This window comes from Calypte anna, chromosome 9 (genome assembly GCF_003957555.1).
Source record: "Calypte anna isolate BGI_N300 chromosome 9, bCalAnn1_v1.p, whole genome shotgun sequence".
Taxonomy (NCBI): domain Eukaryota; kingdom Metazoa; phylum Chordata; class Aves; order Apodiformes; family Trochilidae; genus Calypte; species Calypte anna.
In genome coordinates this window covers 25,612,759-25,637,874 of record NC_044255.1, presented here as the reverse complement: position 1 = coordinate 25,637,874, position 25,116 = coordinate 25,612,759, and the positions used below count along the sequence as shown (strand labels likewise).

At 37.0% G+C, this 25,116-nt stretch overlaps 1 protein-coding gene across 1 annotated transcript; it reads right to left on the bottom strand.

Annotated features, from left to right (window-relative positions):
- Positions 1 to 667: 667 nt before the first annotated feature.
- On the bottom strand, positions 668 to 24,846 carry HLTF (helicase like transcription factor). The gene is made up of 24 exons (XM_030455794.1): positions 24,751 to 24,846; positions 23,216 to 23,423; positions 22,485 to 22,651; positions 21,889 to 22,022; positions 20,822 to 20,928; positions 19,998 to 20,072; positions 19,594 to 19,785; positions 19,367 to 19,462; positions 18,613 to 18,661; positions 17,302 to 17,386; positions 16,587 to 16,666; positions 15,646 to 15,735; positions 15,325 to 15,422; positions 14,211 to 14,354; positions 13,330 to 13,468; positions 12,475 to 12,610; positions 12,018 to 12,197; positions 11,437 to 11,561; positions 10,021 to 10,199; positions 6,730 to 6,858; positions 5,772 to 5,884; positions 5,286 to 5,466; positions 2,593 to 2,673; positions 668 to 1,893 (listed from the first exon to the last, which is right to left on the bottom strand). The coding sequence occupies exons 1-24, from the start codon at positions 24,768 to 24,770 to the stop codon at positions 1,741 to 1,743; spliced, it is 2,961 nt and encodes a 986-aa protein (XP_030311654.1). The 5' UTR covers positions 24,771 to 24,846; the 3' UTR covers positions 668 to 1,740.
- Between the last annotated feature and the right edge of the window lie 270 nt (positions 24,847 to 25,116).

Below are 25,116 nucleotides of genomic sequence, written 5' to 3'. Positions count from 1 at the left end.
CAAAGAAAGACTAAATAAATGCTTACGTTACTGCACCTACCCTGATTAAGGAAACTACCTTTTCTATGTGCAGAGACTAAAAGACAGTGCTTTTTTGCTATACAGGCTGCACACTGTATCAATAAGACAAGTGGAAAAGCAGTAAAAATAAAAAAGAAACACTGCAGAGGACAGACAGATTGCCCCTTATCTGTACTGTTTCAGATCCATCCTTTAGCCAAAGTCTAAACAGAACCAAATTACTTAAGTGTTCTTTGACAGCAATACTCTGGACTTGAATAAGTTCAGAAACAAGAAAATATTATTTCTTATTATACTAGTGAGGGTGCTAAATTTTTAGCGTAGAGGTAAAATTAACGATTAACAAATTCTCACCGTTTGCTGGTAAAGCAGAAGATGTGATCTGGGTATGAGAGTTACGGCGTTTTACCTTGTTTTTGCTACTTAATTGCTCCAGGATTCCTTGGTCACCATTTAGCAAAAATGCTATGAAGAGATGCAAACCGAAGTGGTTTGTAGCTATGTAATAGTAAATAGCATCCTCCAACTCCAAGTTGTAACAAGCCCTTTCCCGTGCGGGTTTTTCTTTTGCTGTATGGGGGTTTTTAAACAGGTAAATTTGACGTTGTGTGAAAACAGTAGGGCTTACTAGTTACAATCCATAGTGACAAAAGTATACTTTATCCAACAAGTAGAAATGTTTGACTTCTGCATGCTCACAAAATACTCTATGGAAAATGGTTAAATACTCTCTTGAAAAGACAGCCAAACAGTCCTAGTTTTGCTCCTCTTGTCTGTATTTGTACTAGAGAACATGTAAGTTACTTCTTTTTAAGCTTAGCTGAAAAGAACACAAGCAGTAAAAACGTGAGACTATACCAACTTGAAAATCTGGTTTAGCTTGTAAATTTTGTTACACTAATACAGGAAGGTAAAGACAGGTACTGAATGAGATGAAAACCTGCATGTTTTGGGTTAACCAATATAGTTAGTAAAGAAAGAAAAACCTATAAAAGTATTCTGTCCTGGCCTCCGTGATTCACACTGTGGTCAAGTGCTTACCCACAGACTCAGGAAAGCAAAAGGTATGACATCTATAGCGAACTCTGTGCAGCATGTTTTTAAGACAATGACCTGTATGTCATTATCTGCCATTATTAAATTATTGAAGAACAGCATTTGGAGAACAACAGAGATCCCCTTTTATTCCTTGTCTGAAGGTACTCACATTAGTAACTGAATTAAAGCACTACATACTCAAAGCATCATTTTTCAAAAGAATCATAGTCCTGCAGAAAACAATCCAGTTGCCCTGTCTGACTATCAGGAAACACCTGAGATTAAAATATGAAGATAATTAATTTCTTAAGGGTTTTATCTGAAGAACAAAACACACATTATTTACCTTTTTTTATCTTTTCACCTCTAAAAAGAGATTAAATCCTTCCAAATTAGAATGCACAAATAAACATTTCTGTTCCAAGAGATTTTTATGTGTTCTTAGGCATTGTACATAATAAGAAGCATTCTGAAGAAATGAATGCCGGAAGGATTTCACGAGTGCAAAACAAGTCTGTGTGTTTCTAAATTAGTATTCAGAAATAACTTATTTTTTAGAAATTTGAAGCATGTATGTTTTGACCATAGAGATAGCAAAACTAAAAGTCAGCATGGGACATGCAACTTGAAGAGTAATATAAGATAAAATATATTATTTACTCAAAATACTACCATTTCAAGCTATAAATCAATTAGAGCTTTAATTTCATCAATTTTGGCTTGTTTTACTTCACTTGCTGAAGGCTTTTTGGTAGCAAAGGCTCCTGCTGCAAGTTCCCTCTTCTTGTTCTGAATTTTCAGCATACTTTCTTCAACTGAATCCTTCACAATGAACTGAAATACAAAAAAAGAGCTCTACTGAAATGGATTATTTTTTTTTTTTTATTTAATTAAAAGTTTAGGATGAGAAATGTAGGTACTTCAAAAAATAAAGAGCTGAGTATGCCAAAGCACTATTACATTACTACATTATTTCTTTATTACTTTGTAAAGAAAACAAGAGGGAAGGGCTATAGAGCAGATGGAGGAAAAGGTCTGCTATTTTCTTTTTTTTTTGCCATTTTAAAAAGATACTTACTGGAAAAGTATCTCTCTTCTTTGCTACTTATATCAGAAGAAAACCTGTCTTCAATTTCCCAAATAATATTTTTGTAACTGAGTTTTACCAATACAGATCACCTGCTCTTCTGCAGCTAACAAACTGCTGTGACAATAGTAAGGGGGTTCTACATACCTCCAAGACAATAAACTGTAATACCCAGGCTAGCATCTGGAATACCACCCTATCTCTGTCACTCCAAATAGCTCAACATGGACATCTAATTTTTAAAATTAGTATTTCACAGGAAATAGGTCACATTTAATAAAATGTTAAAAAAGCCCATACTTTAAAAATCAAACCATAATTTAAGCCTACTGGTGTGACATATCACATCACAATTCTTTTAAAAATACAGTAAAGTTTTTTGGAAAAATTATTCTTTCGTAAGAAACTGTTCAAACACTGTTCAAACAGATTACCTTTCCACTCACCTTAGTAATAACAACGTTATTTTTCTGACCCAGCCTGTGACACCTGTCAAAACACTGGTCTTCTGCAGCAGGATTCCAAGCCTGTCAGTATCAGCAATAAACATGTTAAATAACCTCCCTCCAAAATACCTAACAAGTCACATATGGAATCACAAAGAAAACACTACTTGCAGATTAATTACTCTTAAACAAATGTCTCAGTCTTTAAGTATCCTGCTATTAAGAGAGCTTTCAGAACATCTGGTTATATATTATTCATAACAATCAGGATCTCTAGGTAAATGCTATAAAAACTAAGTTTGTTAGGAGTCTAGGTGCCATCAAAGCAATCTTGTTACCATTTTAATTCCAAAATAAACACTGTATTTACTAACTGCCCTAGTACCTATTTCCTGATAGCAAAATCTAAGCCTGTGGAACACAGGCAGTTATTTATCAGTAGATCAAGTCCCCCGGCTGTTAAGAAAGCCCATGTGTACTTCCATTAGTACATGCAATAATACCAAGTTAGACAAGCAAGAAACTTGCTGAACACAAATTGGTAGTGTAGCTGTTCTTACTTGCACTTAGGATATAACACTACATACAAGGATGTGTGAAATGCCAAGTCTCTGCAGAGCATGTTTTCTCTAGCTAAAAGGCACTAGTACTAGTTCTCATTAGCTCTCACAGAATGGACATTTAGATCTACCTAAAATGTAATACCATGATACGAAAGTGTTGTGCAAGAGGCACCCCTTGCCCTGTCACCCACACACTGATAATTCTATCTAGGAACACTTCTTAATGACTCATTGCTATAGAAGGTGAGAAAAAACAGCACTACACTAGCACAAAAAATTCATTTTAGATTCTAAGAACCTCTGATGCCTAAACACACTGAAGACATCATGTTGCAAGATAAAAGCCAAACAAGCCTTGTTTTTCCAGACTTGGTAAGCTAAAGTACAACAGATGATGTTGTGTACTGCAACAGTACACTGCAAGATGAACACTCTTGGCAAGCTATGTACAGCACACTGTTCTAAAACTAATATAACTTATGTTCCATTCTATCTTTGCTGTAATCATGTGCGTTAAAGGTTCCCATTTCTTTCTGAAGGTGGGAATTCAGCAGATGATTGTACTTAAACAAGCAAAAAAAAAAAAAACCCCAAGAAAACCACAAAACACAAAAAACAAGCAAGCAACAAAAAAAGCAAACAAAAGCAAAACAAGCCAACAAAAACTGGAAGAAAATAGTTCTTGCCTTGCACTGTGGCATAACACCTCCTGGAATAAAAATGAAGGCCTCTTAAGCTAAAATTCTACAACAAATCCACAGAATTTGAGCAGAAAAACAGGCTACTCCACTGACTCCAGAAATATTTCTGCTTCTTAAATCCTATTGTTGCTAATTCACTATAAGGAATGCTAGTGCATGGCTGAATCTCATTCAGCACTGAGCCTCGAAAAGTGAGATGACAAAGGGTTGTGGTGGTCCCACCGCCCCTTCATCCAGTACCAGCAGTCACACAATGCTGCTTGGGATGGTTACCATCACAGGATGGCTGCTGCCAGGATGAGAAGTTGTTTAGTGCTGTATTAAGACTGCAATTTGGCTTTGGTTTGTGAACTGTATACTGTAGATTACTCAGTTTTAACAATGCTTAGCTCATTTTCTTACAATTGCTTGCTGCAGGACAGTGTATGTATTACACCTCAACTATCTTCACAAAAAATTAAAGTCCTCTTGGGACATCTCACAAGTTTTCTTAGAGAACAAACCAAACAAAAAAGGCTGTTGGACTAGATGGAGTAATACCAACCAAACTATTCGGTGCAAACCAAACAACAACAATACTGGTGAGTATGTATCACAATTAATGAAAAACTGTTTCACAAGGCAATTTTTCCAAGCTGTCAGTCATATTTACCTCCTCTAGTTTATTAAACAAATAGCTTTTGCTTTCATTCTGTTATTGTCACTAACCTGATCCCAAGCTAATTACTTTTCCTTTACCATTGGTGTTTCCAGATGCCCAAGTCCAAAGCTACACTATTATTTTCATTCATTTTGGTTTTGTTTTCAAGAGCATGAACTGCAGAATTTGTCTCAGCTTCCAACAGCAAGACATCAGAGCGGAAGATCAAAGAGTGGGAAAGACAGGAATTGAACAGAAAAAATTTGATTTTGTATAACCCAATGAGACATGAACCAATTCTGTAAAGAATAACATTTTGCTATAATAATTGCAATTTACTTTCTATTCCTTCCAAGTACTTTTGGCATGAGTGCTTTAACAAAAGGGAAAAAAAATCCTAAATTTAGAAATCGCCAGAAAACCAATACACTGTTCCTGAAATTCCACTTTATGGCTTTTGAAATTAGCAATGGAACAAACATAAAACCATATTCAAAATATCAGAAATAAAGAGAAAGAATGAAGGAATGGAGATTAAATGCTACAGTGTAAGGTGTCACACCATTCTGTTAACAGTACTACTAGTGTGTTTTACAGTCACAGTAGACAGCACTCAAACGTGTTAAAACAAAAATGTGCTAGAGAAACAAATGAAGAAAAGCCCTATTTTCCCTTTAACAGATACTCATCAGCACTGTTCATTCTCAGCGGTGCTTTCCCTCTCCCTCTTGGGAAAACACTACAGGAGCTTCGCCTAGATTAAGAGATTATGAATAACCCATTACTCACAGGATCCATTAAAAACACTCGGGAAGCTGCTGTCAGATTTAATCCAACTCCACCTGCTTTCAGAGACAAAAGCATTACAGTTGGGGATCCTGCTTGGCTGCCTTGGAAACACTGAATCGCTTCTACTCTTTTCTTCTGCGTCACTGACCCATCCAAACGAGTAAAGGCAAACCCAGATTCTCTGATGAGAGAGTAAAAATGTCAAATTTAACAATCCATTTTCTGTGACAACAGGAAGCAAGTACATTAAAAGTCCTGACCTTTATTTTGAGATGCTTATTTAAAATTCTACTTTTAACAGGCGCTACATTAAAAAACAAAAACAAAAAAACCCAAGACTAAGATTCTTGGCTTTATTCCAGCAAAAAAAGTATTTAATTTGTTCCTCTTCAAGTTCTAAAAATCAAAAGGATACTATATTTTTGTGAGATCTTTCTAAAACGCCATGAAGGCACATTTGTTAAAAGTAACAGTAGTTCTACTTACTTCAAGGGATTTTCTATCAGCGATAAGAAAGTTGTGAACTGAGAAACAACCAGGCACTTAGCAGCTGGATTATCCCTCCGTAGTTCTATCAGCGCATGCATGAGGGCATTTATCTGAAATCAAATAAGACATGCATCTCATTCTGACTTGGTCACTCATATAGGTCCCTTGATAAAGCTCACACTTAATCACTGTTCAGTAACACTGAAAACCACGGTTCAGTAATAATTCTGCCTGTTGGATTTCCAAAGGAAACTAAGGGTTGAACACTAATGGTCACAAGCTACGTGGCTGGTGACTGATGGTGCTTATAATCTTCTGAAAGAAGAGTAACTTAAGTAAAAAACCAAACTAAAAAAAATAATGTTTCAGAAAAGCAATCTCAAAACAAAAAGATCAAAGCACAAGTAGGAATATTTAATTTCTAATAGTGAATGCACAATGAAAGTGATGCAAAAATAGATGTATCAAACCTTGAGAAACTAATCTGCAAGTAAAATAAAAATCTCACTCGTTTATCTGACAAGTTTTAAATTGAATGTATCTTGTTCATTTGGTTTTTCCCCTCTAAAGCACAATATACATTCTTTAGACAAGTTTTAAGAAAGAAGTTATTTAGATTTCTAGTTTCCAAAAGTAAAATTAAGAGCTGAATAGTTTCACTGGTTATAGAACTACTCTACATTCAGAAAAATAAAGCACCAAGCAACAACTCTTTTACCCAGTTTTACTGAATCAATACACATCTATGTACTATGTACACATCTATGTACTGCATAATTACATCTGGTCCTCCTTTTGTCCCGTTTTCCTGCTTCAAAATTTGCTTGTGCAGACTTGAAAATGGTAATTTAAAGTATGTTATGCTTATGGAAATACATTCAGCATATTTACGTAAAAATTCTAGAGTGCTGTATAAAAACATAATGAAAGCCAAGTCTAATACAATGGAATGTACCTTTGAACTGGATATCCACTCCTGATCAGACTTCTTCCCACTACTGGAGTCTACTTCCTCTTCTAGGGAACATTCCACCAAGTGCTGCGCTTGAAGCTCATTCCTGCAGAGCGGGCATTTGGCATTTGGCTACGAAAAAGTCCAAATAACATAAGAAGAAACAAACGAATTACAAGGACTAAAGATCACCTTTAAAAAGCACCTTCAATGAAATTGTTACATTGGTGTTAAAAAAATCAAGGAGCACCTTCATTCTTGTAACACACTGCTTTGTCATTTTTGACATAAGAATCAAAATATTTTGTGAAAACATTAAGGTGGCATAAATGCTACATGTTTTAAGAACGCTCAGCCATCCTTAAAGGTCTTTCTGAGCATATTTATGCTTTTAAGTCTAGAGCTTACTTATTTCAAGTAAGCAAATATTCCTGCTATGGGAAGATTTTACAATACCAGAAAAATAAGCCATCTTTCAAAGACAAGACCTTCCTTACTTACACAGAATGACCTTTTTCCCTTCAAAGCCCTGCACAGAAATAATAGCAGTCTGATGAAATATGTTTTGTCAGGGCCAGACACAGGGTATCTTCTGCTTTCCCCCAACAGGCATGAGAAATGAGACATCATTTAACACCAAAAGCTTTTTTCTCTGAAGCACATTCTATGTTAGGTGAACTTTAGAATTTATACAAGAGCACTTCTGAAGGACTACTTACAGAAGTTAACAAAAAAAAAAAAGTATGCATTATACAAATACACATATTTAGGAAACAAAAATGACAGACATTAAAAACTTCTGCTTAACAGAGTATCCCTTCAAAATTAGCTAATTCCATTTATCTAGCAATCTGGCCACAGAACCAAGGCATCTTTAGACAGGATGCAAAGCAGATCTCACAAAGCAGATGAATACTGGGGGTTGGAACACCACTTTAGCCACTTGAAAATACTGGTAGTCATGGTCTGCATACATGCACTTATTGTAGCAATAAATATATCCTTTCAAGAGATAGACTCACATAAAAGAATCTGAAATAAGTCTCCAAAAATTTAGTTATAAATGAACTATTCCTGATTTGTCAGCAGTCCAAACGACATAAAAAAAATTAATTCTAATAATATGAAACATTTTCTGGAATGAAAAAAATCCTCTCAGTGCTTATAGACACTTTTTATTTATTAAAATAACAGGCATACATCTTTCTGCCTCCCTTTTCCAATTTAATACTGTAATTAAAAAAATTACAGAAAACCCAAAACACAGCTAAACAAAGCCAACACAGATATGAAAGTGACAAAAAGTGTCTTGCAATCAGTAGTTAGAAGAAAAACATTTTAATGCTTACCTGGCAAGCTTTTACATTAACACAGTTTATACATAAAGATTAGATTAGATTGTTGTAGAGTTTGTAAAGTTCTATTGGGATTTCTGCATAGGACTTTACTCATAGAATTCTGAAGACAGCCTCAATGTAAGACTGAAACGAAGCTGTTAACTCTCAAGCTGTCAACTACTAAGGAGTTTTTCCAATTTCAATAAATACTTTAGAGTTAACATTATAAAATGGTCTTCAAGCTTGCAGTACAATGAAGGACCATACTTTTCACTCATCAGTTCTGTGTTGGCAGCTTAAGATCCCATTCCTCACTGGTGGCTTAATGCTCTCCTTTATATTAATTAGGGAAACAACAGGCATCTTGTCTGGAAGAATCTTAGAATCATAGAATAGGCTGGGTTGGAAGGGACCTCAGAGATCATCGAGTCCAACCCTTGATCAACTACCGCCACAGTCACTAGACTATGGCACTGAGTGCCATATCGAGTCGCTAGGTTCTTGTTGTTAGGTTCTTGTTTGAACCTAAGCTGTTTTGGGAGAGGAGGTATGTGTTTCTTGGGTTTGCTTTCTTTTTAAGGTGGTAAGTACTTTACTGAGCTATTTACTCACACTGGAACTTGGATGCCTGTATGTGTTTTGTCTGGAAGCTGCAAAAACTTCACTGGGAATTTATTTATATCAGGAATCATTTTGATCATAAGAATAATCTCTCAGTGCTTTACAAACTCACTTTAACTTTACAAACTCAACTTTAAAAGAGTGGACCCCACAGCCAGCTCTGTTCAGACTTCACTACTTTGAAAGCCATCTGTGGAACAATATGGGATTAGACAAGGGCTTGAGGTTTTGCAGATTACAAGGCAATTTCTAGGCAAAGCATAGCAAGTAACTTGACTGTACAGTCAAGGAATACAGGTTCCATTATGTCATAACCCAATGTATTTATCTGCATATTTACTTAAATACACCTAAAGGCTGAGACGGGGAACTTACTGCTACACACATCAAGAACCTCTGAACTGGAAAAAAGCCTCTGGAAGTGCTTTCACTTAGAGAATAATTTCACATGGCTTGTTTCCCCTCAGAATTGCCTGAAACTCTTGACTGGGATATCTGCTTCAGAACCTTGAATGTCTGACAATGAAACAAGTTAATCTAAACACCAGACAGGCACTTCTACCTTTGTCTTGTTATCTTGACTTACTGTGCACAAGCAGGACCTAATTTGTCCCTTGCTGCCTCCTATAAAGAACACGACCTAGGTTTAGTCTGTCACTCACAGCTCTGCTGTGGCTGAGAAGGAGACAACGATTCCACAGATGGTGAGACCACCACACCACCAAACTGCACTAGAAAGGACAGGGCAAACAGGAAGGAAAAGGGTAACTTAGAAACACAAAAGAAATACTATGTTTTTCAAGAAAGCAGTCAAAGGATGCTCATCCACAACTTCACTCTGGAGTCCAGAGAAGGGCCCTGAAGATGACCATGGCAAGGCAGCTATTTGACCATAGAGGATTAATAGCTTGGAATAAGGAGAGTAAATGTGATTTTAAGTCAACAGTCAAGTTCCAATACACAGTTTTGGTCTCTTTTAAGCATAACAATATATACATGCATTGCATCGTGTACAATCAATGAACAAGCATACAGCCATATGGAAGTAGACAATGCTCTAACGGATGCCATCACATCTAACCTAGGGACAAAGTAAGGTGAGAACTAGGGAAAAGATCTTTGAAACTACTGATGGACCTTAATGCTGTTCCATTTGACAGCTACTCTCTCCATAGTCTGACTTCAGCCCAATAGCTTTTATAATCCACCTGATAACCAGGCTTACACTCTTCATCATTTATGATTTAAAAAATCAATAGTTAGAGGGCCTTCTTGTGGTATCAGTTCATTGCTTTTTAATAGTATTACCATTAACTGTAATCATAGAACAACCAACCTGTTCACTTCTGATGACTTCAGAGATACATGGCTTACAAAACACATGTGCACAGTGTGTTATCACAGGAAGAGTCAGTGATTCCAAGCAAACTGCACACTCTTCATCTGAACCTGAGCTGAGAACCAACTTCATTTTACTCACTAATGTCTCACGCAGTTCTCCAGGAGTTTTATTATCTGTAAGTATAAAAAGATACTTAGAAACCAGATTTCCATACAGGAAACACTGAGCTTGCACACATCAACACAGTCCCACTGATCAAAACACAGACAGAACAGCTCATACACACTGAGGATACAGCCAACAATGTATAAAAGCTCAAGTCGGCAAATGCTACAGAAAATCCTGACCTGATATTTTTAAAAGGCATTAGGAGTAATCTAACTTGGAAAAATGGTAAATGGTAATTAGAATTCAAAGAACCTTGACTGCGTGCTCAGTGGTAGCAACATGTGACACAATGCCTAACGGGAACAAGCAATTTCCACATGGCAGGTGTTCAAGTAATAATAATACTACAGAGATGAAACTACACTTAAGACTGCTTTACTTTTTATGTAAATAAATTCAAACCATCCTTACTAGTTACTAAGGAATTTTTAAGTAATTATTGAACAATTACCCAATCATTTCTTCTTTCTGTATTTTTCAGGAGGATAAACGATAACCTTCCAAAAAAAGGTTCTGACTGTGTCTCACTGGTCTTTCAGTTTCCTGAGAAGTGCCACCTACAGCAATGGCATCTCAAAATAGAATTTTTTGAAATATGAAATTTGGTATTTCTTCAATATAGAGTATTTCAAATAGACTATTCTTTCTTCTCATATGATTTTTAGCACTATGCAGCTGTACATGTCTCGCTTGTCAAAACCAAAACTTCACTCTCAGTCCTCTGTGTTCACCCTTCCTTACAGCTGCAAAAAAGTCAACAGTTTCCTCTTCTGCTAAAGAGGCTGTTTTCTGCTAACATGACAACCAATCTAAAAGCTATTATGTAAATCTCTACATCTTCTCTTGAGGCAAAAAAAGCGTTGCTGGAAAAGTACTTCTGTAAATTATTACAACAACAGATATGCTGCTTTTTAACAAGCTTTCAGCATTTGTCTCTGCATAAGTCCTCTTTGGTCATTTCTGCAAAGGATGTCAAAGCTTATCAGCTCCTGCTTCTAGGCTCTGGAACTACTCATACTTCATTCTTTCGTTCATATTTCAGTAGCTGCTTGAGTATCTACTTCTTAAATCTATTCCATCTGTGGTATGAAAAAAATAACAAAGATAAAAGTTCAATAATCCAAGTTGAAAGAGGAAGGCTGAAGCTAGAGAGTTCAGAAAAAACACCAATGTGTTTTTGGTTTTAAACACAAAGGGCAAGTCCCATTCTCAAAAATGCAGAAACCAAAACCATTCACTCACCAGCTGAAAAACTAGGAGATGATGTATTTATACAAAGATGAGGATGACAACAAAGCTGCCTCAATCTGAGCAGGATACCAAGGATGTCAGCATAGTGAGTCAGAACAGTCCCTTCATTGAAACATCTGAACAAGAGTTCTATGGTTAGTGTGAAATGTTACAGTCTGAAGTAAGACACTGTCATCTGTTGTAAAGTGATCAAGTTTTGCTCTTAGAATAATGGCCTGATTTTTAACTTTCCTGTTTAAATATATTTTGACAAATCCTCTTTTGAAATAAGGTATAAAATGTCACCAGTCACACATTCTACCAGGAGAAACACGAACTGGTGGTGAAAAAATTAAGGACATTGTTTATGTATTTGGTATCCCTTTCATATTCTTGCGAGACAGCTTCCCGTACATAGTTCTGCAATAATCTCTTCTTCACTCTTCAGAACTGAAGGGATGCTCTGCTAATTTGCAATCAATAGCTTACAGTATACAAACTGACACACTTGGCTACTAGAACACAATCAAAACTTCTGAAACAGAAGTTTGTAATATCAAACTTCAACCTTCAGGATTTAAGAAAACCTCTACCTGCTAATAGCAGCTCTGCCCTCCGTCTTCACAGACTGATAGAGCTGTCTCTCTTCCTCTGTAAGCGTAACATGCTGAATCAGTACTTTACGTTCTGGTAGCTCCAGAACGGGTTTTCCTTTCACTTTACTTGTTTTAGTTCTTCTCAGAGTGATACTCCTAATCAGAGACTGTAAACGCCTAAAAATACATATACAGGCAATATATAACTGAGCTGAGGTTGATTTTTTTCAGGAACTGCATAAAGAGATGTGATGTTCTGTACAAATGTACAAATGATTAATCTGAAATATTAAATAATTTTAAATATTTAATATTTATTAACTAGAACTAAAAAATTGAGGTAAGAACTCTTGACACATGCATTCCAAATTTAAATGGGCAATGCTAATTTGTCACATCAGCCCAAGGACTTCCAGTTATATTTGTTCACAAAACCTTTGGAAACACTTCATACCCAAGTCCTCCTGAAGTTCCCATTGTGACCGGACGTTGAATTGTTCTGTGCCACCACTCTCGGTCAGTAAAAGGTTTCAGTTTTATGAAGGAAATAAGAGACCATAAATCCTTTACAGAATTCTGAATAGGAGTGCCTAAAAAGAAAACAAAGACAGACTGCAATACCTCGAAGAATCTAAAGAAATACAGATTTTACTAACAGTGAAAGCTCTGTGCTTTCACCAAACCACACATCATAGACAAGGACTCTCTTACCTAGGGTGACATGTCATTGGGTGTAATATATATTGATGTGTTTTGTAATATTTTAATTAAGTAAATAACATGTAAGAGTAAGAAAATTGCAGCTTTCAGTGCTAGGAAGACTTGGGATGTCAGCCTTTCCATTTTGACTTCACTAGCAGTGGTTACATCATGATCTTCTTTAAATTACATTTAATTACCATATGGTTGCATGGTCCCTAGCAGTTTCAAGGATGACTGTTGCATTTCAAAAAGCTACTGATGTTCAAGTTCATAACAGTGCAGGCTTCTAACCAGACATAACATTCCTGTTCATAAGTCCCTATACTTGTACTTCCCCCCAGCCATATATAAAAAATAACTTTAAAATCTGTGCCTGGGAACCAAATAAAAAAACACCAAACCATAAACCCAAGCAAACAAAAGACAAATAGAAGAAGACACACCAAAATCGCTGCTCAAAGACAAGTCTAAAGGCATTTCAAATTAATCTGATGCAGACAGACTTTAATCATCTCCCAGAAAAAGCCAAAGTGGGAATATCATATTTGAAACAGGTGTTACACTAAAATGACTCGCTTTGCATTTCCTCTGGCGTCAAATATGTTACCTGTCAGCACCCATCTTCTGAGTCCCTCCAGACTTAAAGCAGCTTTAGTTTGTTGAGCATTTGGATTTCGTATAGTGTGCCCCTCATCCAATACAATTCTCAGCCACTTGACTTTGTGTAAAGGGCTGTCACCTCTGATCTGAAACACAGTATTTTTCTAATCTTGCAATGTGGATTAAGCAAATGTTTATCTTCACAGAAAAGTAAAACTATGAATGATGCATTCCTTCTTTTAGATTTACTGATTCCTGGGAATTATAACCAGTTTTCTCATACTTGAAGATGAGGAATGAGCTAAGTCTGAGAAGCTAAGTCTGAGAAGAAGGAAGCTTTAAAAAACACAGAAATATGAAATACAGAACAGAAAGCAAATTTGAAATGTATATTATACTTTAAGATGTAAATTTCAGTCTTAGAAATTTCAGTCTTCAGCCATAGAAATGGCTGGAATTTCTATGAAAACATTTTACAAATACATCTCATCTCATGCAATGAGCTACTTGGTTGCATCCCATGTGCGACAAGAGCTATGGAATTACATTTTTATATGCTCTACATTCTTTGAATTTGGCAGGGTAAGGCATAGTAGCCTCATGCCACTGATATTTGAGGGCATTTATATACTTGCCATCCTTTTCTATTCTTAAAATGTCTTTTTATTAAGCTGCCATAATTGCAGCCAATCAATTTTCTCTGTGATAGCAATCAACAAAAAACTATCACAGCAAACATCTAATAAAGCACATAAAGCAAAACTACAACTATAACCTTTTGATAATCTACCAGAATAGTACTCAAATATACTGCTATCATTAGCAAAAACACCAGCAAACTTAAAACAGTAAGAGATCTTCAACCCACACTTCTTCTCATTTACTTACTCCATAATCACTAGCCAAAATGTTGTATGTTGTCAGTACAACGTCTTGTTCTGAAAGAACTGATGGGTCTCTGATACGGTCAGAACCATAATAAACATAAATATTAACATGAAAATCCTGGTGGATATGTTGTTCAAACTGGTCCTGAAAGAAAAGGTATAAAAGTAATCCAAAAGATACTGTGTTACTATAGGACTGTTGGAATAAAGGAAAAGGCGGCAGAAGGAAGGCAGAAGGAAGGCAGAAGGAAGGCAGAAGGAAGGCAGAAGGAAGGCAGAAGGAAGGCAGAAGGAAGGCAGAAGGAAGGCAGAAGGAAGGCAGAAGGAAGGCAGAAGGAAGGCAGAAGGAAGGCAGAAGGAAGGCAGAAGGAAGGCAGAAGGAAGGCAGAAGGAAGGCAGAAGGAAGGCAGAAGGAAGGCAGAAGGAAGGCAGAAGGAAGGCAGAAGGAAGGCAGAAGGAAGGCAGAAGGAAGGCAGAAGGAAGGCAGAAGGAAGGCAGAAGGAAGGCAGAAGGAAGGCAGAAGGAAGGCAGAAGGAAGGCAAAAAGAAGGCAAAAAGAAGGCAAAAAGAAGGCAAAAAGAAGGCAAAAAGAAGGCAAAAAGAAGGCAAAAAGAAGGCAAAAAGAAGGCAAAAAGAAGGAAAAAAGAAGGAAAAAAGAAAAAAAAGACCCTAGCAGACCTAACTCCTACAAATCACCAATAGGACTGGCAAATTAATGAACATCTCTACTACATGAAATGTCACATATATTAAATTACAATAAGATTACATTCTGAACATGCAGGAAGGACCCATGTCCTCCACGTTCCTCACCTGGCTTAAGGAGTGAAATCACACACATTCCAGAGTGCCAAAGTGAATCTGCCTCAGTAAAGGCAGCAAATGCATGAGCTCACTCTGATAGTGGTGAACTCATGGAACTGCACTCTGGTTACAGTACTACTCCAGTTTTAAAATTTTGATCAAGCAAACCTCCCTCATGAAAGCAGCTCTATTTCATAAAAGGAAAGGAAAACCATGACCTTTACAAGCCTGAGAGACCACAGGGAGTACTGCTTCTACAGCATCATAATAAATGTGTATCCCATTTACACATTAATATAGATTAGCACTTACAATCCAGTTGCTTAGGACAGACAGCGGGCATACAATCAGTGTTGCTCTGGAGAGATCATCAGAGTATTTCCTCTCAGCTGCCTGGCCACTAGCCATACCTGAGTGTGCAAAAGGGTTATTTAGCTGTGTAACAGTTCACTTAAAAGCAAAGTAGAAGTTCAAGTAACTTATGGTTCCCTGAAGTATTTTCTGGAGTTTTTCACCAGAGCAGCATCAAAGCAATTTATAAAGACATAACCTTCATTTATTAAGTTCAATATGTATAACACATCAGCTTCACAAAAAAATAATCCAAGTATTTCCTGTTTATCTCTTCATTACCTTTTCTCTTTGTTTTCCTTTTTAAACAAGTAGATGAAGGTAGAAGAGCAGATGCAAAGCTTGTATCTTCTTGGATAGCACAGGAAGCTGCTGCAAAAAGGAGACGAATGTGCATTTTCTACATTATCATGCAGAGGATATACGTGCATTTATTTTTATGACACGCTTTATGAAGGTCAAACAACTAAATTACTTCTCCTCTCCACTACAATACTGAAGAATATCCAAAGCTGGAAAGGACCCCTAAGAACCACTGAATTCCACTACCCAAAACTAAACCATATGGCTAAGAGCATTACCTAGACACTTCTTCAACCCTCACAGGCTTGTGTGCAGAAACACAGTATCTTATACACCTAGTTCAGATTATGAATCCTCACAGGAATGCAGTTTACCAGTCTTAAAGAAAAGAACACACAAAAAAAACCCCACCACTCCAACAGGTTTCACTCCAAGTTCTTTAAGACTGAACCTAACTGATTACTCCAGAGTACCTGTAGGCCTTCATGTTTTTTTCTGAATGTAAAATACTTAGTTCAATAACCAACACACATTCTTGCCTCTTTGTGTTCACATTTCAAGTTTTTACCATAAAAGATGAATTTTCAATTTTTTTTCCAGCCCTCGTGCCCTCACAAAAGGCCTATGTCAAATTCTAAAAATTGTTTTTCACCATCCATTTGACTTAGCTCACAGCTTGTTATACCACCACTTGTTCAGCTACAGAAACAAACTACAGCACTTAGGACTGAAAGCTTTCCCATTTACCAATTTCTAAAACGTTATGCTTAAAATTTTGGTTGAATAAAACAAAACAAAAAGCATACATGTAGTTTAGCTAATTCATTTTCCAGTTAATCCAAAAGTCTATTTGGTTTGGCTTCAGAAAGGAAGACATCAGGTATTATACTAATCAATAAAAAAAATTCCTCACAACTTACATTCTGTTTGTTGCAGTAAACATTCTTCAGACTCTTCAAGGTTACTGCTCCCTGAATATCTGGGTTTCTTAGCTTTATCTCTAAGATATGACCAATAGTTAAGAAAAAAAAAGCCGTATTGCACACTTCTACTACTACTTCAATTTTTAGGGTATCACAATTAGGATACCTGAAACTTTTATTTTTAGAAGGGTTAGAAAAAGGGAAGCACAGAACGGCAGAGTGAATGATGCTTGCAAGACTTGGAACAGATTATTACTGAAGTTCACAGCAATGTTCAGAAGAGGCTAGTGTTGGTGGTAAGGTTCCAACACATTAGTAAACTTTGCAACTTCATCAACTCAAAACTTGTGTCAGAAGATTGCCTGCTAAGCATTTAACTACTTAAAAACCCAGATGACACTGGAAGTCACCCAGTTCTTTAGATGCCACACACTAATATTACTGGACACTTAATCCTGAAGGAGATGTGCAAGCATGCAGTCACACAATCCACATAGAATGAGTCAATGTGTTTTCTTAATATACTCCAAAGTGCAACACAGACACAGAACAATAAACGTGAGCAGAAGTATGACATATAGAAACAGAGGAGAGAGCAGGGACACATTTTAAGATACACTTAATCATAACCAAGTACCACTTTATTTTTATTTAAAATCTATCTAGCAAACAAACAGTAAGAAAGAAAAAATAAATCATTTCAGTTACCTACCTTTTTGGAAGACAACTTGAGTATCTCAACAAAGTTTCAAACTTTTCTACGTTAGAAACACCAGGCTCCATCACACTGCTCAAGTCTTCACAAAGAAATTGGTATTTATGAAAAATGTAGTTTTTAGCTTGGTTATCAAAGCAATATTAGCATAACTTCATCAACAACAGTACAAACTTCCTTAAAAACAACCATACTTTTGCATGGGACAAGCACTACTGATACTGCAATCACAAAGGAAAAATAAAAATACTCTTAAAACAATCTTAGATATTTACAAAGTCATAAAATATGGACCGGATTTTTAGGAGGTGAAAAACTTCAAAAAAAAAAGAGGAAAAAGCAAATGTAAGCATCGTACTGTTTTAAATAATGCTAAATGATAAACTTGCCAAAACTTACTAATTAATGATTTCCACATTATCTAAAACAGAAAAAAGTGGTAACACTACCAATTTGTGAAGGTGACTGCAGGAGGAGACTGCAGGGAGTGGTGTTTTGTTTTTTTGTTTTTTTAAAGGACTTCTACCAGGTAGTGAACAAAACATCAACTCTGCACTCTGCCAATAATAGCATATCAGAAGCAAATGCAAAAAAGAAAACACGTTATGACAGAGTTGATATCAAAACTGGAAGTAACTGTGCTCATAGAAAGAATTTTAAACTCACACATAAGTTTATGCAGGATCTAAATTTTAGAAAAAATTATTTAAAAGAGGTTTAATCCTGAAGATGACAAAACCTGCAAAGACTCATTAAATAGGAATCAATTTAATGTACAAGAGAACAAGAAATGGTGGGGTGGGAGGCTGTAAGGGTTTGAAAGCCATTATCATTGCTTTTTAGGTTAAGAAATAGTAGAAACAGGCTCCCACCTCACTGCTGTAAACAGTATCTCGTTAAACTGCTTGAGCCTCTTAAATAAATATCTTGGATGCTGCTTGGCATTTCAGCTTCGGTAAAGTTCTGATTTTGTGGTGACATCCATAATGACCTCCATGAAAGGCTTCATTTTCTCCCTTCCATAGTACTGATAAAAATAACTTCCACCAGAGGCAGTACTCTCCTTATCCATCCCTTTCATTACTCCTGTGCTCACTTTAAAAATTTTTTAAAAGATTTCAAAAAAATAAAAGTGACTTTATAGAGCCTAATTACAATTTAACTACCCGTTTGCTGTTAGAACAAACCATACTGCAACAAACTTCAAGTGCTTGTGAACACTAGCACTAAATACAGCCTAAGAATACTCCAGGTATTAACATAAACTATCATGCAAACATTACTGAACTTTTCATAATTTGTTATCACCTTTACACGGTTTGTGTCCAACGTTGCACATGGCCTTAGTATTGGATTCCTATAAGGAAAGTTTTATTCTTAAATGTTGCAACAGCAAAAAATGCCAATAAAATTATTACACTAATCTGACCAATGATTAATTACTGCTCTGAAACACGAAAGATTTGCTCAGTGACAAGGAAGGCAGATAAAGGTGCTGAAAAAGCTATACTCTTTTTTTAGTAACCACAGAGTTTAAATGACATTTCAGAGAGAAAGAGGAGGGAAAGTCAGTCTACACAGTTGCCCTAGAAAGAAAACACACTAATAGCACTTGTTTGACCAGAGAATGTTAGCTGGCAAAGTACTATTATTTTGAATTTCGACAAGCTGAGTAAAAAGTACCAAATCCTCCTCTTCATTATTGTCAGGGAAGACTGCGTGCTAAATCATCTAATCCTAGCATTTAAATATTACATCATCTTGAAAAACTGCATAATAATAAAAGCAAAAACCACTTCAATTACACTACCTAAGAAGAGACTGCACATTTTTAGCTCACTAACTGTAGCTTCTCTCCCCTCTTTGGTTCAAGTACTTGGCAAAAATATGAATCAAGAGTTACTGGTTTATGTGCCTATCTACCCTATTCTTCCTTTTATCTGATGTACCTGAAGAACTTTTTCTACAGAATGTATACAAAGTTCACCACACAGAAAGTTACTAGGCACAGGGCTTTTATTAACTGATATTTAACTCCATTAAAACAATCTTACCATCTCACCTCATAAAACTTATCACTCCTGTTCTTTTCAACTGGAAGAGGTTTGCCATCTTGAAAATTTGTGAGAATCAGTGCAATAGTAGTAAGTGTTTTACCCTGCGTAACAGAAAAGAATGTTGTATTTTCCACAAATTAAAATCAACCAAATGACAAAACAATCAGAAAATATGCACACACAATCTAGGGGGGGGAGGGGGGAAGAAATCAAGTTTGGCAAGTATTATTACCAGTCCCATATCATCAGCTAGTATTCCTCCAAGAACATTTTCAGGACGCTTCTTTTCTGTGAAATTTGTAAGTATATTGTAATAGAAGTTACTTCTCTGTTCCCAAAATGGTGGCAAATCACTACTGTTCTCTCGTGAAACCATCCAAGCTAAGGCCTGCTTCTGATGTGGAAGCAAGAGGGTGCCAACAGTCTGTAAATTAAGGAGATACAATATGCACTATTCACATAGTAAAAACCACATTCTGGTTTGGGAAGAAAAATTTGTTATAAAATCCTTTTTATCTACATTTTTTTGTGTGTGATTCAAGCATCTCCTGTGTCCAGACCAAAAAAGCTAAATGTGCAACTAGATGTTTAAGTATTTATGTTTTTATAGAAAACCATTGCAAGTTTAAGAAATACCTCTGCTGCTTCCATTTCACCAGTTTTATCATCTTCCTTCAGATCCTCAAACAGTTTGTCAAATTCACTTTTAAGCTGCATAAGTAAACACAAAAATTACAATGATTGTATTTAAAATTAACTCCACTACATTATTAATTACTATTAAACTGCAATTACCTGTCTGTAGTCATCAGTATAGATAGGTCTATGACTTTAGACATGATATGCTGGAATGTATCTGTAAACTACTGCTATATAAAAATTAATTTCAGCTTCTCCAATACAAACACATGCCAATTCAAGAAAAAGCTTGGGAAGGGACAGCTAAATATATTCACACACTTACACAACTCTCACAAAACTTAACTACTTCACTCCAATTTAAAAGAGCAAGCAAAAAGCAAAACCAGAATCAAACCACCACCCAACCCTTCACTGATCACCCTGGTTCAAATCTGACAAGAATAAAATCAAGTCTTCCAGACTTTCTTTTGTTTGAGATCTTAAGATACTTGTTACCTGGTAAAGCATTAGGACAGGGGGGAAAAAACAAAACAAAACACAACAATCACACCAATGTGAAAAAAACTACAACCAAAGCCTCCCAACATTACGTAGAACTCAAGGCTGTTACAGCCAAAACATCTGCTTGCAGTATAAAAATTAAAAAACTCAAAGGTTCAAGATGATTTCAAAGCAAATCTTTGATCCAGAAAAGGAAAAAAACCCAAAACCTAAAAGCAATAAGACTTCCACTTCACAGGCACTTTAATAAAGACAAAGTTAAAAGGCCCTCCACTTAAAATTCCAGCTTCCAGGTGTTACAAGTATGAAACACAAACCTGTTCAGTTGTCAACTGTACAGCAGCATGAACTGGAGCTCTGTAACTTGGACCAGCTCTCCCAGAAATCCACTGTGTTCCAAAGTCCCATTCTGAACCTATCTGTCCTTAAAAAGGTAGAATTTCGAAATGCAACAGTATGATGAATTCCCAATCTCACTCTTCACTGCCTTGTAATTAATGATGCTGATCAGACTGGGGGCTGTGATAAGACAGTATCTTTCACCATGTCTTTTAGCCTGTTTTTATCCTTTATTTTCAATGGGCTACAAAGGCTTTCCACAAAGCTTCTTAAGACTGACAGGCAATGAGCAATAGGTTTCGATTCTTTAAAATGGCAACCATATTTATTAAAAATTGTGTTGTTACATGAAAATTGACTTGGTATGATGATCATGCAAAATGCTTTTTTACTCTAAACTGTCAACTCTGTGCAACAGAATCTAGATGATAAAACCTGGAATCGTGCTGTAGGTAAACCAGATCCACCTCTTACCAACTGTTTACTTCTGCATGCATACTTGCTGCTGACTAGCATTGCTTCCACAATGCCTGTCTCCAGGAGTACAGACACTTCTTGTGTGAGGCTAGCTCTGCAAAGCATGTCTAGTAGGGTTATTTGTAGCTCAGACATATCTCTATTTGCTCACACCTCAATAGAAGGATACATGTCCTAGCACTCTGCTGAAAAGCAGCACTGTCCCTGAAAACCCCACCCTATAAAAGGGTCTAATCTGCTTGAAAAAAATTTTTTTAAGTCTGGAGGGAATCACTACGGACAGTTAAGGAACTTATGGAATACATGTATTTCTAGGTTGCTCAAATGCCTCTCCAGTGGCTGGCACGTAACAGAGACAGGACACAGCAGTATACTTCCTATTAAGTTTAAAATTAATAGCTATGGGCTCTGCATTATTCCTCAACTTAGATTGGAAAAAAAAAAAAAAAAAATTTTGTGAATGGCAAGACCATGACAAGGAGTAAGCCATTAAACATTTCTTCAAACAAATGGCAAGCTCAATCTGAATATTTTAAAAAGGATAAAAACACAAAACTTCACAACTTACCTTTCAGAGGAGGAGCCAGTTTAAATCCATGCTTTTTAAGCTGATCTAGCACTGCTTCCTTGTTTTCTTCTCTTCCCCAAAAACTCATTTGTAAAGGCATGGTAAAGGCATTTTTTGCTCCATGAGGGACAACTCTGAAAAAAAGCAGGAAAAAACTAAAACATAACACACCACAGCAATAATATTTTTATTGTTGTTTTTTTTTAATAAACCTTCTTCAGCAAGAGGTACTTCACGACGTGCTTATTTTCATCAAAACACAGAATGTTCCAGACAGGTGTTGGTACTCATACTGCATGAACCTTTTATACAAACCACCACATTCCATTAACTTAAGAGTTCCACAACAATGCCTAAGGAATTTGCTGTCACTAGTCTTCATTTTAATATATGAGGGAAATAATAATCTGTATGCAAGTAGTTCAACCCAAGAATATGAAAACATGGAGATCTAATCATATTACTAAGAGCTATTGTTTCTATTTAAAGAGAACGCTTGCAAATAGCTTTCACAATTTCCTACTGTAGCGAGGGGGGAAAAAAAAAGTCTCCATTACTTACATTCATGGAACCAAAAGCAAAATCTTCACACTTACCCTTCAACTGATGCTAGATTGTTGTCCATAATGCCTGCCAATGCTGCTGCTAGCTCTTTTTTTATATGGCCTACCTGATCTCCATTAACATTATTTACTTTCACTGCATTTTTATCATAAGGATTACTGGGCTCCCTCTGAAGTGCAACCATTTCATTGTTATTAACCTAACAAAGCAAAACAAACAAATGCCAGAACACATTAATTAAATTGCAATTTATTTGCAGAAATACCTAATATACATTTGCTTAAGTACTGTGAAGCTTAAATATTAATTCAATAAAGCGTTCTGTTCAAACAACTTACCTATCAAAATACCAAAAGCATTACAGAAGAGCTAGTTTTCAGGTGCCAACAATTTCAAAAGCATTCTTAAGAGCAAGAAACTTCAACTTCAACTGCTAGCACATTTTGTAAAGGAATAAATCTTTTTGTCCCTGTAAACAGTTCAAAGATCTATCTAATTTAATGTTTACATTCACGTTCATTTGTCTCATGGGTGAGCAGAAATACTAAATAACAAAACCAGATTTCAAAACTTGCTACCTCAATCAAATTTTGAATTAAAGTTTTAGATTCAGCAATTCTGGAGAAGAATGTTGAAGACAAGTTAGGAAAAAATGTCTTAAAATTATACTTGGCAAAAATTCTGGGAATTTTTGACATTAAATGTATTTTTTCTGAAGCTGATAACAATTGTTCTTCTGCTTTATGTTTTATCACACACTTACAATCCCTGTGTAGTATCGTAATCCAACAACACTTCCTCGCAAAGTTCCATATAAAATAGCTGAATCTGTGTCCTCCTCTGCTCCAGAAGTGTCACCTACAGAGAGGTCTTCCAACTCAAGATAGGAGTCAAAGTGAGAGGAGGAAAAACAGGCATAGTTTTTCTCTCCTCTGCAGATGTTATATTGAGAGCATCCTCTTGTAGAACCTCTGCAGAAAAATAAAGTGTGAAATACTAAATAATGTCTTTAGTAGTACCAACAGTAATAGTAGAATTATTATTTCCCTGTAATCAATTTTACCCCTTTACACAGCACTACCTATAAAGCCCAGTTTTACAGCTTGATTCAGGTAATATTTCCCTAAAAACGTTAAAAAAATATTCTGTATTTGGAGAAAACTTTGCCACTTTTTAAATCCCAAATAAAACTGTTTAAGGCAGCTACAACCTGACTGACTGAAATATGGTATCTGAGCATTCTGCCCTACCTTTCCCCCTCATGGGTTATGTTTGTCAACTATATTAAGAATTCTCCAGATTTAGTTACATCTCTAATTATACCTGTCACTGCAAAATTTCCACGTATTCTCCTATCATCAGATTTCCTATCTAAGAAAAAAGGCTAAAAAAATCTTTTTGAAACTGACCAGCTCTGGGCAGTAACCTCATTCCTATATCCACAAATGTAGAAATGTTAAAACAACGGCTCCACAAATATTTATTAAGCTTACCTTCACACCTGATAGGTATAATTAATGCCTTTTAATGACGTTAGAGATAATCAGCTGCTCCAACCTAGCCCAGCTAACTACACTACCCATCTCTTAACACAAACTTCCATCAGCTAGGTTCCCCTCATGGTGAAAAGATGCAGGCCTAACTCATGTTGCTGCACACGGGAGATGAAAATATCTCTGGCCGTGCCTTCAGTGCATATTTCAGCAAAGTGATATACTAACAATCCTTTCAACCAAGTCGTACATAAAAATAAAATACCAATCCAAAATAAAATACCATACTGATGCATGATAATCACGACCTTTGGTATAAACCCAAACCACCCTCCTGCCTTGATGGAATAATTTAATAGCACTGCAAATTAAAGTAACTACTTTCCATGAACTAGTTATTCCGAGTTTGGCATAGCAGACTTTCGCAAACGCTATTTAAAGCTCCTAAATAATAGGCTTTCCACTCTGACAGAAAAAAAAGCAGCAGGCTTTGCTGGGGGCCAGCAGCGGGGAGGCCAGCCCGGGGGTCGCCAACAGCCATTTGGCCCCTGCCCTACGGGGACCTCCCCAGGAGCCCGGCCGAGGCGGAGGACCCACATGAAGGCCTCGACGCGGGCAGGGCGGCGGAAGCTCAGCGTTCCTCCAGCAGCCACCGCAACTGGCCCCGCCGCCGCCACTCCCGGCAGCAGCTCGCAGAAAGCGGCGCGAAGAGGCCGAGTACACGGTAGGGGAGGCGAGAGCAGGGGAGGAAGAGAAGGAAGGGGAAGGCCAGAAATGCCGGGCGCCCGCCGCCGCCCCGTCTCACTTGCGAAACCTCCGCGACATAGCGACGAGACCCGCACCCCTCTGCCCGCCACAGTTCCGTGCTCGCGCCCACCAACCCCCGTCGAGGCAGAGGCGGGGCTGGCACTGGCGAATGAGGACACGGCGGGAAGAGCCCGCCCCCACGCCGCAGACTTCCGGTGGCGCCGCTCAGAGCGGTCCGATCCGGTCCACCGGCCCTTGCGGCACTTCATGCGGAGTGTCCGCACAACCCCTCGGCAGGAGCAGGGAACGTGCGCAAAGGGGAGGAAGTTCCGGACAAAAGCGTGCTGAGGAGCTGGGAAAGGAAAGAGACTGCAGAGCGGGGCTCTCTGAAAACGGATCTTGTAGTAGCAATCCGATTGAGAAG

Excerpts from the sequence above, each read along its gene's own strand:
- HLTF (XM_030455794.1), bottom strand. The coding sequence starts at position 24,770 with ATGTCGCGGAGGTTTCGCAA. Across the intron at positions 18,662-19,366 it reads GGAGTGATAAGTTTTATGAG|GAATCCAATACTAAGGCCAT; the intron begins GTGAGATGGTAA and ends CTTTCCTTATAG. Across the intron at positions 14,355-15,324 it reads CTGTCCTAAGCAACTGGATT|GACCAGTTTGAACAACATAT; the intron begins GTAAGTGCTAAT and ends CTTTTCTTTCAG.